The sequence below is a fragment of the Etheostoma cragini genome, chromosome 12, assembly GCF_013103735.1.
Source record: "Etheostoma cragini isolate CJK2018 chromosome 12, CSU_Ecrag_1.0, whole genome shotgun sequence".
In the NCBI taxonomy this organism is placed as follows: domain Eukaryota; kingdom Metazoa; phylum Chordata; class Actinopteri; order Perciformes; family Percidae; genus Etheostoma; species Etheostoma cragini.
The window spans coordinates 23,953,598-23,971,597 of NC_048418.1; the positions used below are offsets into that span (position 1 = coordinate 23,953,598).

The following is an 18,000-nucleotide window of genomic DNA, read 5'->3' on the forward strand; positions in this document are numbered from 1 at the left end:
ACTGTACATCTCATTAGGCAGATAAAAAGGCGAGGCCATAATGTTTAATTGAAGAGGCTGTAAGTAGTAGTAAGTAGTAATACTGTAAGTAGCAATTCTTGCACAGCCAGAAGGACTACTTATATCATCTGAGTAACATTGTTATGCTGTTGCATTTCCAGGAAGTCAAGATAACCCTATATTGGTTAAATGGCTCAATAATTCCAGACAAGTACTTTTGAAGTCAACTAAACCGCTGTTTTTTATCTATAAAAAGAAGGCAAATTTCCCAGGGTATGAAGGCAGTAACGGAAAATTTACATGGTGATTGATTGTGTTAATGTGAACCCCGGAAATAAATTGACTAGACCTAATTAACTCAGAAGATTGCTCTTGCATATTTAATGTTTTATGTCAAGTGCAAAAAACCACAAAAGCATTTGGAAGATTTCCACCATATATTCACTCCGACTGACCTCATGTAGACAGGTGTACTGGACATGGTAAGGAGCAACCGTCTCCTCTCCTTTGATCTCAACACTTATGTGCATCCGGATGGCTCCTGACACAGCAGACTTATCAGTTCTCTTGTCTGTCAAATGAAAGTAAGACATACAGTACATGCTTCCTTAGTGGGCTGACAACTGTTCTATCTACCATAGACAAGCACTTCAATTATCTGTTTCTTGTCTTTTCTCTTATCTTGAAACTCACCCAGGTTGTACCAAACGTCCATCTCCCCGCTCAGAGTCCGGACTTCGATGATGGTTTGTCCCAGGAAGTCATCACTCTCACGTTTGAACCTCTGTTTTACACGCGACTTGATGTCGTCATCCTCGTCCCACACGCGGACCTTGATGCGGTCAGACGAATTGTGGCATTCACTGGATGAGGCAGAGACAGAAATGGTTGGCAAACAGAAGAGGTCAACAACTGTTGTGCAGAGGAACAAATTGGTGGGGGAAACAAGGGAAAATACACTAATTTTAAAGAACAGCATGGTTCTCCAGTCATTCAAAAACATTAATTTTCTGAGATATAATCATATAACACTAAATTAGAGCACTTCACCGTCCATCATAGTGACATAAAATGACATATCAGCATTTGAAACATTCCATTATACTCACAAGTGGAAGTTTTCATCCCAGACAGGGTTGAGGTTTCCATAGATGGTCTTGGTTCTCTTCTTGGTCTTCCCAACTTGAACAGTTACATAAGGGTCACTGGAGCCTGTTTTGTCTTTAGCCTGCAGGCCCTGAGCACATACCACTAAGGGAGGGAAAAAAGACATAGTGTTGTTCAAATGAAAGAACATTTTAAACATTATTATAACACGAAAAAACAACAACAGCACTATTACCAGCCAGCTTGACATCTATATCACACACAACATGTCAGTTTTATTTCTGTGAACCAAAATGACAAATCCCAAATGTGACTCAATGGCCTTTACAATCTGTATGTATGTATGTAACAAATTGCACCCTTAACTTACCAATGATGTTGATCTTCGCTGACCATTTGGACGTCCCATCAAGCACGCTCTGCTTGATTTGTTTCATTTGCGCGCCGTGTGTTGTTTTGTCGAGAGCAAACACTTCCAGGATTAGCTCAAAGATTTCTGGTTTGTTCCTCTCTCTGATCTTCATGCGGTCCTTTAGTACCATGATGATGTTCTGGGTACGGTCCTCCGCCCCGTGCTTGGAGCTCTTCTCTGCAGCTCCTGATGAGACAGATTAATTAAGAGAAGGACATAAGTAGAAGAAGTTAATGATGTAAAATATATCCAAGGCCCTATGGTGATAGCATCTTATCTCCTGTTTCCCTGCAATCCATCTCTTTAAAGCTAAATGTCAAGTTAAAATAACATTGGATCAATTTGGAAAATCTTTGACATTTCTTGATCGATCAAACCCCAAACCTCCCAATGTTATGGCAAAAACTGTATCCACTTCTGGTCAGGAAAAAGTAGATAGTCAGAGAGTAAAAGACCAACAGATGTTGTTGGCATCAAGATCTTATGAGACTCTTTGGAGACAGCACAACGATGAATTATGCATCGCATAGGCTGACTCCAAAATCAGTATAGGAATTGGATAAGTCATCCCGTGTGGAGCTGAATTAGTCAAAGCAGTATGGATGCAAAGGCTATGAGTAGAAGAGAGAGAGGATGGGCAGGGGTATGACAGCACATTACTCAGGAGATAAATTGGAAAGGAAAAGGGAGGAGAATGTGAAAGTGGATAGAGGACAAGGATAATGGGATGTCAATCGGGCAGAAGGATACAGAGGAGGAGCTAAAATAGGTTTGGGGTTTGTGTGGACGGCTAGGTATGTGTACACCGAAATAAAAGTAAATGCATATGTTTAAAAGTGTAAAAGTGTGTATGTGTATGTGTATGTGTGTGTGTGTGTGTGTGATCCTTACTCTGCAGACAGTCAGCATTGAGCAAATCCTGGCACTTATCGTGGCATTTAACGCCACACTCAGAGCAGCGCATGCCTTGTCGAGCAATACCCCAAAGCAGCCCCTCGCATTCATAGCAGTAGGTGGGGGTGGTGGCTGTCCACACTTCAAAGTTATGTGGAGTAGTGGAGGAGATGGGGTAGATCAGAGCCTGCAGGGTCTTTTTATAAACATGACTTTTCTGAAAAGTGCATACAGGAGAGAAATGTGAGTTTGATACCAGCACTGATTAAAGGTAGGAACATCCTGAATAGAATTGTGAAGGGATGAGGAAACCCACCAGCTCTTCATTGCCGAGAGTGGTGGAAGCCATGGCGGACGTGATTCCAGCCTTACGAGAGTTCTGCACGAGAGACTGGAAACCAGAAGCAAAACAGAAAAGTGTTTGTTGAAATGTGAACAACACTGTGGACTTGAGATTTATATTTGATTTAGTGATAAACATATTTGTAGGGGATAAACAAGCACTCACCATGATGCCTGATGCCTGATAAGTCCAGGCAGTAATGAAACAGAGGAGAGGAGAGAGAGACAACTTGTAAAACAAACAATGTATTGTAGCAATTTCAAACAACAAGCTGTACATGTATTTATGATGCATTGTGTGTGTATGTGTAAGCCACTATGCATCTGACAGGTATGCTCTAACCTCTAGAAGAGAACAGTGTAACTACATTGATTCATTACTGTAATTACATTAACCCCACAGATATGCAAGCATTTAACTTATTTATCAACAAATCAAGCATATGACACAGCTGTGTAAGGGAAAACAACATAAGTAACCTTTAATAGTATATTCACTATGGATCATAGAAAAAGGGAATGCTGGGAAGTACAGAAAATACAGGAAGAGATATGAGTGTTTTAGAGTACACTAAGATTCAATGAAAACAATAATGTCTGCAACAGAAATGATTCCTGGGCACCCCTATAGGGGCAGCCCACAATATTGGTGTAAATTATTGCTTGTATGTGTGTCAATGTTTGTTTCTCACCAGATCTCTGACAAGAGGAACGGCTTTCCTCTTGCGAAGGTCCGGCATGCTGTCAATACTGTAGAGTGCACCTCCCATTCTTAACAAGAAAGGTATGAACCATTATACATTTATATACATATGTTTATCAATATTTACAGTAGATAAAACATTTCTATCATCAAAATATCTCACTACAAAATCATCTTTTTTATTACTAGGGAGCAGATGTAATTCCCTCTATCCTTGCTTCTAATGCAACTCTAGTCAAGGACTTTACTGGAAAGTTTAATAACTACGCAGACTCAAATACTAGGAAGAACACTCCATGCACCTGGGTGTAATTGCTGTGGTTCTATTTGGCTAACTCAACATATATTCTGTATGCAGCCTTAGTTCCATTCTGCAGTCTGCCTCATCTACAAATGACATGCCAGCTAAGTCAGGGCAGCCCACTGCCGTTCAATACCTACTGGCCAAATGCCATGAGCTGAATGACCCTGTGCATCACAACGAAACAGAACGGAGGATTTCCCCGGACTAAAGGAGGGCATTTTTTAATCTAAAGTGACGGTGGCAGGTTTCTATGATGATGTGAGGATAATTTTAATTGCGTTTCATTTATGGAGCTATTGCATTAGCTTCACTGATACACTGTGTGATGTATAATGTGTTCCATTTAAGATAAAGTCTACTTTAGGAACTGACGGCAGACACTTACCCTCCTTTACCAAACCACAGAGAGTTTGAGGTCTCTCCTCGAGCCTGAGAGAGACAAAGAAGGAATGTCAGATGAAGAAACAAGCAACCTTAAGTTCATCCCCGCAGCCTTTTCTAGTGTTCATTTGAGGCCACAGTTTAGTTATCTGTTTGTGAAATTCCTTTATTCGGCTGTTATAATCTAAATTAAAGTTATTGCATTAGTGGTCAAAACTCTTACATGAGCAATAGGTCTGCTCAAGAATCTCTGAAACGCCTCTCACAATTTGTACAAGTTGTAAATAAAGCTGAAGAAATCTGCCAAGCAATGTGATCCATAGGCATTTTTAAATGAAATATGTCTTTGGAGAATCTGACGCAGTGTGGCTTTTAATAAGACTGGATGACATCTGTTGCAAGACACAACAGAAAAGTTTTCATCAATCAATTGTTGTGAAGATGAGTGAGGATAGTGAAAGTGCCTATTTACACACAGTGAGGAATTCAACAAGACATCCGTCGCATTTCCTTCTTTCTCTCAGGCATCCAATTAGGTTGTACCCACCTGTCAGCATGCTCCAATGATGGCCGAGCAAAGTGCATGCGAGTGTCACTATGGCAATAACATGAAACTGAAAAGAAAACAAAGTGGGTTTCGGCACAAAAAAAAAGACAAACGAAGGGAAGCCAAATGTACAAAAACGCAACGTGACACACAGCAACATAAACATCGAAGACAGTGATTAATTCTTTGCACAACTGAATTCAAAGGTAATGAATAGCAACATAAGATGTGAATAAAATATGCAAGTGAAAACTAACTGGTCAAGCAAAGCTTAATGTGTGCAATTAAATCAAGCAGTTTGGAGATACAGTGGTTTGTTGCTGCAGCCAAAAAAAAAAAAGTTGGCTGTCTTTCAAGCCATCAGTATTTTTATTTTAACAAAACCAAACGTAGCAACCATAGAATATGTAACACGTTAAGTCTGCTTGCTGGTGTCTAGCAAAAACACTTAAAATAAAAACTCAAGAACTTACTGTATGTACCCTATCTTGCGCATAAATAATGCACCACACATTCATATTTCAAAGACTTGGTAGACACTTTTAGAGTCCTTGAATATCTTTTAGATTACAGGATGGAGCTAAATCAGGCCTGCAGCTCTGGGATTTGTACTAGACTGTTGTGGAGCACTGGACTAGAATTTGGAGTGAGGGTCGGTGCTCAAACCATTGATCTTACCTCCCGAAGCTGTTCTAAGACTTTATTGTAGAGCCTTAGCCAGTTCTCCTTGGCTCTGACTGCTGGATCCACTGGTTCTTTGGGCTCCTCTATGACTGGAGGACTAAAACAAAAAACAGCAAAAATGTTGTTTGGTCTATTTTTGTTGTGCAGTTCATTGATCTAAATCCTTCTCTCCTACCTCTCAGGTGGCATCTCTTCTTCCTCTACTGGCGTCGCCGGCCTACTCTCTTCAAAATGCTCCTCTGTCTCCTCCATGGGGAGCGTATCCTGTGGCTGAGCAGGGGGCGTCCTGGCCTCCTTGTCCAAGGTCATTTTCTCCTGTGGCCATGGCTCTTCCTCCAGCTGGGGAGCCTGGTCCTCAGGGGCAGCTGACTGTGTGGTGGCAGGACCATTGAGATGGGATTGAGGCTGCCCTGAGGATGGGGTCTGTTGGGAGGAAGGACCCGTGGCAGTCAAGGGTGGCTGGGAGGCTGAGTTAGGCATGGTGGCCGGATGGGATGGCGGGACAACGCCGGCTACAGCAGAATGGGGTTGTTGAGATGCAGATGAGGCTGGAGGGTGAGACTGGGCAGGCTGTGCGGTGGGAACAGAAGACAGGAAAGTAGATGCTAAGCCTGTGACTGCAGCTGTTAGAGGTTTGGCCATTGAGAAGAAGGAAGTGGCAGACGGGGCTGGCTGTGGCTGAGGTTGTGTTTGAGGCTGGGGCTGTTTAAGGGGTTGGGCTGTTGGTTGACCAGAGGGGGGCTGCCCTGATGGGGCCATGCCAGGGGGATGAGACAGGTTGGATGTTTGGTTGGGGGGTTGAGTAGGGGGATGCTGTTGGTGTAAGGATGGTTGTTTCTCCAGAGGAGGTCTGGAACAGGGTACATCCAGAGTTGTTGGGGCTGTTGACGTTGGGGTGGGGGTAAATGGAGGCTCCAGGTCCTCACTGAGGGTCCCGTCCAAGTTGTACAAATCCTCATCATCATACATCATCTCCTCATCCTCATAGAGGCCCTCCTCTTCTCCCTCATACAGTCCTCCGTCATCCTCCTCGTACAGAGCCGCCTCCTCTCCTCCATCTTTGCAGTAACCGCCCTCATCACTGTACGCCCCCTGGGTCTCCTCAGGGTCCCAGTCTGGAGAGCCTTTACTGTAGCTAACAGAGGAGTGGCAAGAGTGGTAAGAGTCGTTCTCGTCGTAAGGGTCCCTCTCTCCATACTCAACACCATAGTCCTCCTCGCTCAGCTGACTGCTGCACCGACTCAGCTCTGCAGATGATGCATAGCTCCCAGAGGGACTAAAAAGAAGAGAAGAGAAAACAGAAACTTTGAGATGCAAGACCGCAACATGCCCCGGAGAGATAAATTAAATCACCTAAAAGGGATACAGTGTTATATTAGACATAGGGGCAATTTAATTTCAGTTTATTATTGCATGTACACGTGTACACATGTAAATTAAACAATTCACCCTCCATTTATGAACAGTAATGTCAACAAAATGCTTACAGAGCACTTTATTAGAGCACTCAGTTGCCAGTCAGTTTGCACTCTATTGGACAATTCCACTAAAAACCTTTTCGACATGTCTTAGGGTGGCCGGGAATAATGCTGATGGCTAATCGATGAAAGGCACTGGGGATACAAGAGCACCAGACAAGCAGCAAGAAATAGAGCAGAACAGAAAGGTGAAAGGCCTCCAGAAAGCTGACAAAAGAAAAAGAACATGCATATAGAAATGCAGCAAACAGGGAAAAGCTATTTATAAGTCTTGATAAATAGGGCTGTTTAAAACAGAATAGAGGCAAAGAGATAAAGTAGTATGAATCAGTGAACTTTGTAAAGTGTCTTTGAGTGTTCTAAAAAGTGTTATAAAAATAAAATGCAATACTATAATTATTATAAAGAGGGAAGGGAGATGAAGAAGGGAAGGGAGTGATGAGCACAGAGACAAAACAAAAGAAGAGAGAGAAGGGAGGAAGGGAACGTAGAGTGCTGAGAGGAAAGAAATGAACAAGAATGGGCGGGGGTGTGGGGAGGTTGCCATGTCCAATACACTCACACAAGCAGCTAATCTTATGTATTGACCATTAGATGCCAGTTGAATAATTCATAAAGCAAGAGGTGGAGGGATGCATAGTTTCATTTTCAGTCTGTGAGAAATATGTCAATTCAAGCTGAGAAATGGAACAGTATTATAAACAACTCTAAAAGAGAAATAGCGTTTGGTCTGTATGGCCCAATGAAACACTATGTCATTGACTATGTTCATTTACCAATAGGCTTTTTGACATGTCAGTAGAAAAAAATCGCATGTATAAATAATACAATTAATTATGGCTGAATTCCATTTAGATGCTTCAGTTTCAGTTTCCTGGTCTTGTGCATGCAGGCTCACTATCATGGCTTACTGGCACACTTGAAGAGAACAAAGACCTTGTTATTGTTATTAATAACACCTGTGTCTTTCCTACTATGACAAGTTAATATGTCTCCTTTGAAAAGAGCCTAGCACTAAACCAAACACCACCACTAGTACTAACACAGTCAAGTATTATCTTTACCTTTAACGTGAAACTAGCCACCATGACTATTACATGTAGTTTAACAATTAGTTCATTAATTGTTTAGTCAATCAACAGAATGAATCAATTATAATTTTGGTACTATTTGGAAATGTATTGTTTATGGTGCAAGTGGACAACATGAAAAGAAGTAAATGAAACTTATTACACCGCAGAAAAAACAAGAAGGGGAACTAGACACAGACAACCCAGAACAAAAGCAAAACAGCACTATTACTATTACAACTACAAACACTACAACAACCAAAAGGGTGTCTGTGTGTGTGTGTGGGTGTGTGTGTGTGTGTGTGTGTGTGTGTGTGTGTGTGCTCTTGGAGGGCCTCTCTGGCCGGATCCCCAAGGACAAACAGGCACCGGGACAGATCAGGTCAGTACAGCTGGGTCTGTTTATGTTTGTTATGTTACATATATGTATACGGGTCTGAGGAGGAGCTTTTTGTTAGGAAATGAGGGTCAGATCAGGTCCTCTGGCTGAAGCCGTCCCAAACCAGCCCAGTTTGCTGTGGTTTTCTGTTTTAAATCATTGTGAATTGAATGAGAGTTGGACTGTTGGTTGGCTAAAAGAAGCAACTAGAAGTCAACTTGTGCACTAAATTGTGATGCACATTTTTTACAAGTTCATTAACCAAACAAACACTAACGCAGGCACACACCTGACAGTCCGCTGATGTTGGTAGTCGAGGTCGTGGCTGTTGCCAGAGCGCGGGTAGGAGAAGCTTCTGGAGCTGCGGTGCTGCTGGCTGATGGGATACTGGTGGACAGAGGCGTTGGGCTGGGATGTGCTGTAGTAGGGAGGGGGGACGCTGTTACTGGTTTCACTGCGATAGTCGCTGTCCCTGTCGTCCACAGCGCTGTCTGGGTCTTCATCTGCACATGCATATGGCAAGGGAAAAAAATTCATCAGTCTTTCTGATATTGTCCACATAGAGTGCAGTAATAGGAGAAAAGATCATCATCAAAGGGCTGATCCTAATTGACGACTTGTCATGTAGCACAGAGATAAGAGGCTTTAATCAGCACTGAGACATTCCTTTAGTATCATGGTCATTTAGGATAAAATATATGAAATGGCACCACTACTGAACTCTTATCAGAACCATTTAGGTCATTCAGAGTGCATCCATTCATGAAGCACATGAGGAACATCATACACAGCTTCCTTCTCATTCTCATCATCATAACTGAACATAAATCCAACCCCGCTCACTAAGGAGATGCTTTTATTTTTCTGTGGTGTCCATAGATCAGATATAACATCCCAGAGGGAGGTAATGAGAGACTTTAACAGTGCTGAATCAGTCAAAAGCAAAACCAGCATCTATTAATCATTCATCATTATCCATCATCGCCTCTCCCACTCCAATGAAGGTGGGTGTGCAGCGCTTACACCTCATCGTCATATGTCTGGGTGTGTAAACACTATTTGAAGGCATCCAACTTTGTTTCTCACTTCAACTGTGTCCCCACATGTCTGTCTGTCTTTTTTTCTCTCACTTCATCAGCTCATCATCTATCATTACATCTATCTGTGTGACCAGAGATGCAAATGCAGAGTCTCTGGATTTGTGTGGGTGAGTTTGACAGACACTTATATAAGACGATCAGCTAATCACAGCAAGAGAGAAAGAGAAAGACGGGGAGGGAGAGAGATAGAGACACGCACACTGTCTTTTTTGGATATATGTAATATATGTAGTATATATCTATGTCCAACAGGTTTCTATGTGCAGTATGGACAGTGCAGTCCATCTGTACTTGGATATTTGCATATTTTTCAGTATTGCGGCTCTGCACTGCAGAACATGGGATTTTAAAATTAAACAATGACTGGTGTTTAAGGGTTGGTTCACCCAAACTACTCTGGATAATCCACAGAACTCGCTGTTTTTCATCGGAAATGCTTTCTACCAAACAATTGTCCCTACACTGTTATTCTGTTTTTCCAATGTACTTCCCTCAAAAGGAAGATTAAAGTCACTACTTTAACCTTACACTGTTTCACAAACCTTATGTGATGGTTCACAGAACCAAATCAATTAAAAATATGTGATTCCCCAGATACTTTTGGACTGCGCTGTATGTACAGTATGTATTGCTTACTTACTTTGTTGGTCTCCCCATAGACTCCAGTTACCTGCAATGAACAGTAGAGTGTCAGTATTGATTATAAAATTGCACTGATGTCCAAAGATGAACATGCATTCACACAATTAAAAGTTTGCAGATGGAGAAGGTAAATGCAGAGGGAGTGCTAAGGCTCCAAGTCTTTACACCTGCACCAGACAGCTGGCTCAGCAGGCTCGGCAGACGGGGTCAATAGTGGAAACACAGCAGCATCCTGGAGGAGCTCGTCTCCAGACATCCGATACCACTATTGATCTTTTACAGCGCTGCAATCTTTTCCCCTCTAACACACAACAACCCGTGTGTGGTAACAAGCATAATGCACATGATGAGCTTAAGCAATCTAATTACATCTCAACGGCTAAACATATAAATCTCTTGTTCTGCACAAACAAATGACTAGTTTGTGCCCACAGTGATTGGTTACTTACAGCACTGGGTTCCTGGTACACGTAGCGGACGTTCCTGCTCCTCCTGGTGAGAATAATGGGGTCAGACCAATTTAAAAAAAAACTATGACATTCTGAAAGTATTTTGCCTATAGACAGGAAGTGGAGAACATGTAATGTTGGATTTGTCTTCCCCCATTAATCATGTTTCTTAAATGTAAGGATATGCTGGGGTACTAAATCAAATGGGGTAACAGCTTACATCTTGGTCCCTCATGGCATTGAGCTGCTCCAGTTTTTTAGCCCAGTATCGTGCCTCATCCTCAGGGATATCTAAAAAAAACAAAAAACAAGACAAACTCAGGTTGCAAAAAAACCCTAGTGGAGCTTTACCCATGTAGACTGTTAATATATTTTTGCCTAAAAACTGTTTTGTTCTTCGTTACAAACTCCACCCAAATGACACCAAAGTAATCTAAAACCACACATTTGCTAATATTATTTGACCCAGATACTTTGGCCTGTAAGAACACAGTGACATTGAAAAATATGACTTTTCGTTTACAACCTTAAAGCCAAACTTCTATAAATAGGTCAGGTCCACAAACTAAGGACTCATGTGTACAATATCGACCAGAGGAAAAGGAAACAGTAAGAAAATGACACCTAATCAATGTTGAGAGGAACACAGCTGGATCACTGAGAAGGAAAGGACACAAACCCTCTCCCCGGCACACATACACACAGACAGCCTTGAATACATCTTCTAATTAATAAGTCAGGGATTATTGGTGGTCATGCTGTATATCAATCACTGTTAGCTGTGAAAATATAAAGACAGACATAATTTATGTGAGTTATCTTCTGCTTTCCTCACGGTCTGATGATTTCCTATACTTTCATTTTCTCATTTTCTCCCACCTATTGACAGTTTATGACTTTGATGTGAATATTGATTTCTCACCGAGAGGCAGTTCAAAGCGTGTGTCGAGCAGCACCAGGTGGAGAGTGGGCTCTTTGGTGCCACAGATCTCATTATCAGTCATGATGACCTGGGAGTCAAGTGTGAGCCACTCCCCCGGACCTTCCTGCACATAGGAAAACATGTTGCTGCTTTGGCACAAACAACATGCTGTACAATTAAATGTGCATGATGAAAACATGTCCAACCAGCATGAGTGAGTCCCTTCACAACAGAAGTTTTAACTACATTATTTGTCATGTGGTGCTGATGGTTGGTGTCAAACCTCATTTGACTGTCGGATGCTCCGGAGGGGAATCCACACAGTGCCGACCATGGTGTCCCAGATTAACCCTTTGTTCCACACCTCTACTGTCAGACCCAGGTCCAGGCGGTTAATTTCGCTGGATAGGAAGAGAAAGATAAACAGGAAAGTCAAAATTCAAGATAAACCGTAATAAAACACATATAAGACAGCTGTGGAACACATTTACTCAACTACTACACATAAGTGCATTTTTAAGGTACTTGTGCGTGCCTTTGTCTATTTTATACTACTTACTAATTCTACTCCACTACATTTCAGAAGGAAATATTGCACTTTTTACTTTACAACATTTATTTGACAGCTGCATATCATTAACTAATACAGTGCATTAAAGAATTAAACCTGTGGTTTAAAACAGCAAAGTTTAGAGAATAGTCAAAAAAATGTATGTACATTTTTGTATTTGAACTTTATTGCTTTCAGTTTTTTTCCCCTCTCAGATTTATCTTGTGACCCTGTGAACGGGGTATGGAACCACTGGACTGAACCACCACATTTTATACAAAGTATTTAAAACTATTATAGGTACATCATTCACAGGGGCATTTTCTCTGCATTTTCAGTACTTTTATTTTGATACTTTAATACTTTTTACTCAAGTAGGAGTTTGAACCTATGGTTTGAATGAAGAACTTTGACTTGTAATGGAATATCTTTTTTTTTACATATTTTGAGTCAAGAATCTGAGTACTTCTTCCACCACTGTTTAAAGACAAATGCTTGACACACACAGGCAGTCATACACACAAAAGATGCACTGTAATTTCTTGTGGGCTTCACTGTGACAAATATAAGACACATGTCTGTGAGAGCAAGCCTGAGAGAATCTAACATAAAACATTTATAAGACTGCAGGAAGCAGGACAGATAGACAGAAAGAAAAGCAAAGGAAGAAGAGAGGGAAGAAGAAAAGTGTGATGAAGGCAGTGGAGGAGGTGATTGTATCGCATGCCTGAAGGGAAAGAGTTGGAACGTTAATTAAGAAATAGAGGTACTGGATTTCCCATCTCAGCGGTGACTCCTTTTAGGAAACGTGCCTGTTTGAAACTGGGCAGTGACTCACAGGGTACAGTCATTTGAAGGCAGTTTGAAGGAGGGGACGGGGCTCTCTCTGCAGCCCAAAAATTACATAACACAGCTTCACTGATGCAACCCCAGTAAAATGCTCAACGCCTCCAAACATCATACAAATGCACAGGACTCCTCCGTCAGCCCGCCTGCTGCATCCCACATGCTATACAATTCTCACTATTCATCGCCCATATGCTGCTACACTGTCAATACCACACTGGTTTTCTCTCTGCATGCCAAATACTCTGTGTTGTATGATGTAATTGCAACAAACTATCCGTCCAATATTTAGCGAAACACAAGCTCAAACAAACTCACTTAAAAGTGGAAAAAGGCTGCTAATGATGCCTGGAGAGCTGTAGGAGGGGAGGGGAGGGAAGAGGGTTTATGGAGGGGAAAGTAAGGTTGAGATGGAAAGAGGAAGCAGAGTGGCAGAGTAGATGAAGATCAAGGAGGCGTGTTTAGAAGAAGTGACACAGGAGAGGAAGCGAGGCTGGGAGGGAGCCGAGGTTGAGAAAGGGGATGAGAGGGGCAGAAGTGTCGAGGGAGAGCAGATGAAAAAGAGGATGAGACGGTTGTTGGAGGCCGTGGTGCGGATGCAGAGAGGAAGTGCTACGTGAAACAATTCAGGGATGAAGGGCACTTAGGATGGAGAAGTGAAAAAGAGGGGAGGGAGGTGGGTTGATAGAAAGTGACAGAAATTTAAAAAAAAACAGAAAGGAGAAGTTTTGAGGGACTCACAACATGAAGTCTTGCTCCCAGCTGGGTAAGTTGCTCCTGACAGCAATGGTTGTGCTCTTCACATTTTGTACCTTTAGAGTTACATAAGTGTTGAACTTCTCTGTTAAGGAGAGAGAGGTGAAGAAGGGATGCGTTACAACATAACGCCATTGCATCAAAATAATAAGGGAGGCCCTGTTTTGTTCTCTACAGAGTCACTGACCTCCCATCCTTTCATTTCCATTAACAGCTTCAGCATGTAAACTGTTCTCAGTCTGCTTAAAGATTTATGTCACATAACAGCAAGTCTCTCCCTCTTTCTCTTTCAGGAGGCCGGGTCTTACCTTGGGGTCCATCCAGCTTGGCTTTCTTCACTGTGGACACACAGAGAGGGACAAAGTCACACACAGGAACACCATCTGCTTTCACTTCTGAACGCTCCCGTGTCCTCTTTTTTGACTTTTACACAGAGAACAGGAAACGATGCTTGTGATCAATCAAAACAATGTCTGTAAATTATACTACATTGAATGTAGAAAAAAAACTATGTTGACTAAGAATTCAAATACATCTGAGACATATTTGCCAATTACCACTAACTGGTAGTGGGTAAAGAGGGTTGACGCAGAAAACTGAAATTGCAACTATGCAGATTTGGACTAAGTGCTCTGCCTCATTGCCATAAGGTGCAGATATGTTGGCATGGAGTGTGGCGGCAAAATATAGAAACACACAGCGCTGAAAAAAACATGGGCAAGCTTTCCCGCTGTGCTTCACCAGTGTGGGACACAGAAACAGAGAGTACAGTACACCTACAGGCAAATAAAAAGAACCATATTGCATGGATTAATCAGATGGTCAATTTACGTATTTTTCCATTGTTAGAGTTGCACAATATCTAATTGTGATTACTTTGACTGATGTTGCAATTGTAATATGATTCACGATAATGGTGGGCATGATCATTTTTGTATCATTATTCTCATTTTCTTTGAAAAATATGTTTTAAAAAAGATTATGGAAGTGTGATTTTTTTTGAAGATCTGTTCCAAACAAAGATGTTTTTCTTTAGTCTGTAGGACACGATTTGCAGGCCGGGACGTCTCTGCAGCACCACAATACTTAATTAAGAATGGTTTGACACATATTTAGCCTTTAACAAATATTGCGCCCCCTGCGATTTAGAAATTGAACTAGTTCATATTGCGATCTCAATAAAATTGCGCAGCCCTAAACACAAGATTGCATTAACAAAATTCCAATAAAGCTCAAGTAACCGAACCTGCACCTTTAACTAACAATATTCTCTGCAGACCATGCACACCGGATACGGTCACCATAGTAACCTACTTAAAATTGCCCTGAGTCGGTAAGGCACTTGATTCTATTCCTCACTACTTTTCCTTTGTGTTTCTTTCATCAAACTCATACTTAAGCTAAATGTGAAGCTTAAGTGCCATGCTGTTACATCAGCAGGCACAGACGCACACACACACACACACTCAACTGCAGTGACTCATTCACATGCACCAATGAAGCAATTGCAAACAGCAATGAAAATATCTCTGCTTCCAAGTCATACCTCACCAACTGTAACATCAACATGTGCAACACCCGTAAGCTACATGTAAACGGATACATCTGTGTGTTTGCATCTTTATTTAAGGTCAAGATCAACACAGCTGGAGCTGAAAGCTCACTGTAAATGTTAAAAGAAAATTACACAATGCAATACAATGAATGACTGAAGACAAGAAAGGCCAAACTATGTTCTCAGCAGTCCTTTACATTTTTTAGAGCCTGCTTTGTGCTGTGTTTTAGTGTCAACACTAAAGCAGCCCTGGAAATAAATCAGTAAGTGAAGATCAATGTAAAAGGAATTGGATTTTCAACAGTGGAAAGCTGAAGCTTTATAATACCACACGATCATAAATCTCTCTGACAGAATGAGTTAGGATGAGAAATGTCCCCGAGCCCCACAAACAATATTTTATCACAAATGCATGTATCTAAGCAGAAAGGGCAACACCAACACACACATGCAAATACTGTACATGCAAGTGCCTATAACTTGGAAGCAATAGGCCTGTGACAGGACGTAACACTGGATAAATCTACTGAAATGTAGGGAGTGGGTAAGTGGTCTGGATTCAGAAAACGGGGTCAAAGCTAGACCTATCAATAACTATGTGAAAATGTCTTAAAGGACATAACAAATCAACGCTTGCTTGTTTTATATTCTTTAATCAGAGGATGCACAGCACAATCTGTAAGGCTTAGTAGGCGTTGTGAAACCCCACAGAATTCATTCAGGAAGTACCTCTGACACAGCAGACTCTGACTTATGGGAACTAAGCAGATTGCCAAGAAAACAGAGACTCGGCGGGGAATCAAGCGAACCCTTGAACATGAACTCTCAGAGAATGTAAAGTAGGGAGTGGGTGAGCTGAGTTCAGCCATCCAAAGACAAAATGAGGGCTGACATGATTTAGGTGGACAGCCCCTTATTCTGAAGGATCACACAGATCTGCAGTAGTCCCTCAAACTGCTGACAGAGATATTACGCTCCGAGATCTTGTGTCCAAATCAAGACAGGGCGAAAACTGGACTTAAGAAATATGTGGTCTAGCTGAAGGAAAAGATGCCAAGTTTTTCAGAGTTAATCTGTATCTGTGTCTGAATTCTGCTTTGTCGGCAGATGCTCCAAAGAAATGCTGCCTATTCAAGAGGCGCAAAGTACGGTGGAGGCCAGAAATAGCTCCAGTCAGGTAAGCATGAATGATGTAACAGGAAAAGAAAGAGGGCTCTCTGCCAAGTCTCGTAGTCCACGACATTGACAGCCGCAGCCGGTGTTTATGAATGAATACTTCTCAGGGTCTTAATGACACCTGGGACTGACTCAGGGCAGGGACAGACAGTGGGTGGACCTGGCGGGACAAGATGAGGTGGGCTAGCATCCATTATGGGCCTGACATAAAAGGTGACTTTGAAACCCCCTTAACTTTCATTTTGTCCCCACATACTGTAATTGCCATTTTCCAATCTATGACAAATGTCTTGAGCTTAAACATAACACTACACACGTTTACCTCACTGACCAGGGCTTGATCAGATTTGGAGCTTAAAGGATTAGTTGGTTAATAGACAGAAAAATAACCTGCAAATGTTTTCATAATGAATATGCCTCTTTTTTTTTAAAAGTAGAATAACAAATATTCTGTGGTTTTCATCTACTCCTACGTGAGTTGTACGTAATGTGGTCAAAACTAACACTAAATGTAAGTGTTAATTAAAAGTTACTAAATTATTGTTGGGTTTTTGGACTGTTGGTCTAACAAAACAAGCCATTTTAAGACATCACCTCAGCTTTTTGGCAATTATTATTGGAATTAGGGCTGCAACTAATAATTACAATTATTGATAATCTGCCCATCGTTTTCTTTATGAATTGATTAGTCATTGAGTCTAGAAAATATCAGCAAATCGTTAAAAAACACCCATCACAATATCATAAGGACCAAGGTCATGTCTTCAAATGTCTTGTTTCGTCCAACCAACAGTCCAAAACCTAAAGATATACAATTTAGTGTCAGGGAAAGAAAGGCAAAGAAATTCTCAAATAAAAAAAAACAGAAGCCAATTCTTTCCGGAAGCTAGAATATAATAACTGGCATTTGTGATTAAATTATTTCTTAAAAACAAATAATAAAGGATGCATGTAGCTGCACATTTTAATATTATTTGGCTTACTTGACTATTGAACCAATCGTTTCAGCTATTGTTGATGTTGTTTTACCCTTTTCTGACATCTCGTAGACCAACAAAAAGGTCTAATCAATTGAGAACAATTGACAATGTAATCAATAATTAAAATAAAGTCATATGAGACAAATTGCCCAGCAAAACCTTCCCAAATGTCATTCCTGTCTGTTTCAAATTGAGTTAGTACAACACTCTCATAATTTCGAGAAAGTTGTTTTTGCAATTTGGATTCAACCCCTATGTGTCCAACAAAAGGACCACAAAATGCGTTTTAGAGGGGTCCCCTCTTTTTTTAGCTTGGGCCTGATTACTGCGCCCTGGATGCGTGAAGCTGGAGGTGGTGTTACTTGATTATGAGCAATCACAGATGCTTATTCATCGCACTGAGAGACAACAGCGTCAGCATCAGGAGCTTTCAGCGAGCCTGGTAGGAGCAGGTGACGCATCGCTTTAGGGAAAACGTCGAGAAGTGACGAGCATCACCAGTCGACTAGTATTCCCTCACGACTTCAGCGGAGCGGCAAAGCGGCGGTGCGGCAACAGCAGCAGCGGCAGCGGCAGGGGCTTTTCCCCGTCCTCCTCCACCGCCTTTGACTGCCCACGCACGAATGACCGGCGCGAATGACACACACACGCCGCAACAGTACCCACCGGGAGAGGAAACAGCGGTTCTCCTCCTCCATGTAGACATTTATAGAAATTCAAAGA

At 41.7% G+C, this 18,000-nt stretch overlaps 1 protein-coding gene across 2 annotated transcripts in view; it reads right to left on the bottom strand.

Annotated features, from left to right (window-relative positions):
- The window catches only part of LOC117954028 (protein unc-13 homolog A-like), a 30,549-nt gene that overhangs the window by 11,732 nt on the left and 817 nt on the right, over positions 1 to 18,000 (bottom strand). For both annotated transcript variants that reach the window (XM_034887480.1, XM_034887482.1), the window contains exons 2-20: positions 13,875 to 13,904; positions 13,552 to 13,651; positions 11,698 to 11,815; positions 11,415 to 11,538; positions 10,713 to 10,783; positions 10,493 to 10,535; positions 10,042 to 10,071; positions 8,591 to 8,804; positions 5,550 to 6,650; positions 5,369 to 5,471; positions 4,148 to 4,191; positions 3,448 to 3,526; positions 2,922 to 2,936; positions 2,730 to 2,804; positions 2,411 to 2,630; positions 1,478 to 1,705; positions 1,110 to 1,251; positions 694 to 863; positions 456 to 571 (exon numbers count right to left, since the gene is read on the bottom strand). In XM_034887480.1, coding sequence (XP_034743371.1) covers positions 456 to 571; positions 694 to 863; positions 1,110 to 1,251; positions 1,478 to 1,705; positions 2,411 to 2,630; positions 2,730 to 2,804; positions 2,922 to 2,936; positions 3,448 to 3,526; positions 4,148 to 4,191; positions 5,369 to 5,471; positions 5,550 to 6,650; positions 8,591 to 8,804; positions 10,042 to 10,071; positions 10,493 to 10,535; positions 10,713 to 10,783; positions 11,415 to 11,538; positions 11,698 to 11,815; positions 13,552 to 13,651; positions 13,875 to 13,904 — 3,023 coding nt within the window. The remainder of the gene's footprint in view (positions 1 to 455; positions 572 to 693; positions 864 to 1,109; positions 1,252 to 1,477; positions 1,706 to 2,410; positions 2,631 to 2,729; positions 2,805 to 2,921; positions 2,937 to 3,447; positions 3,527 to 4,147; positions 4,192 to 5,368; positions 5,472 to 5,549; positions 6,651 to 8,590; positions 8,805 to 10,041; positions 10,072 to 10,492; positions 10,536 to 10,712; positions 10,784 to 11,414; positions 11,539 to 11,697; positions 11,816 to 13,551; positions 13,652 to 13,874; positions 13,905 to 18,000) is intronic.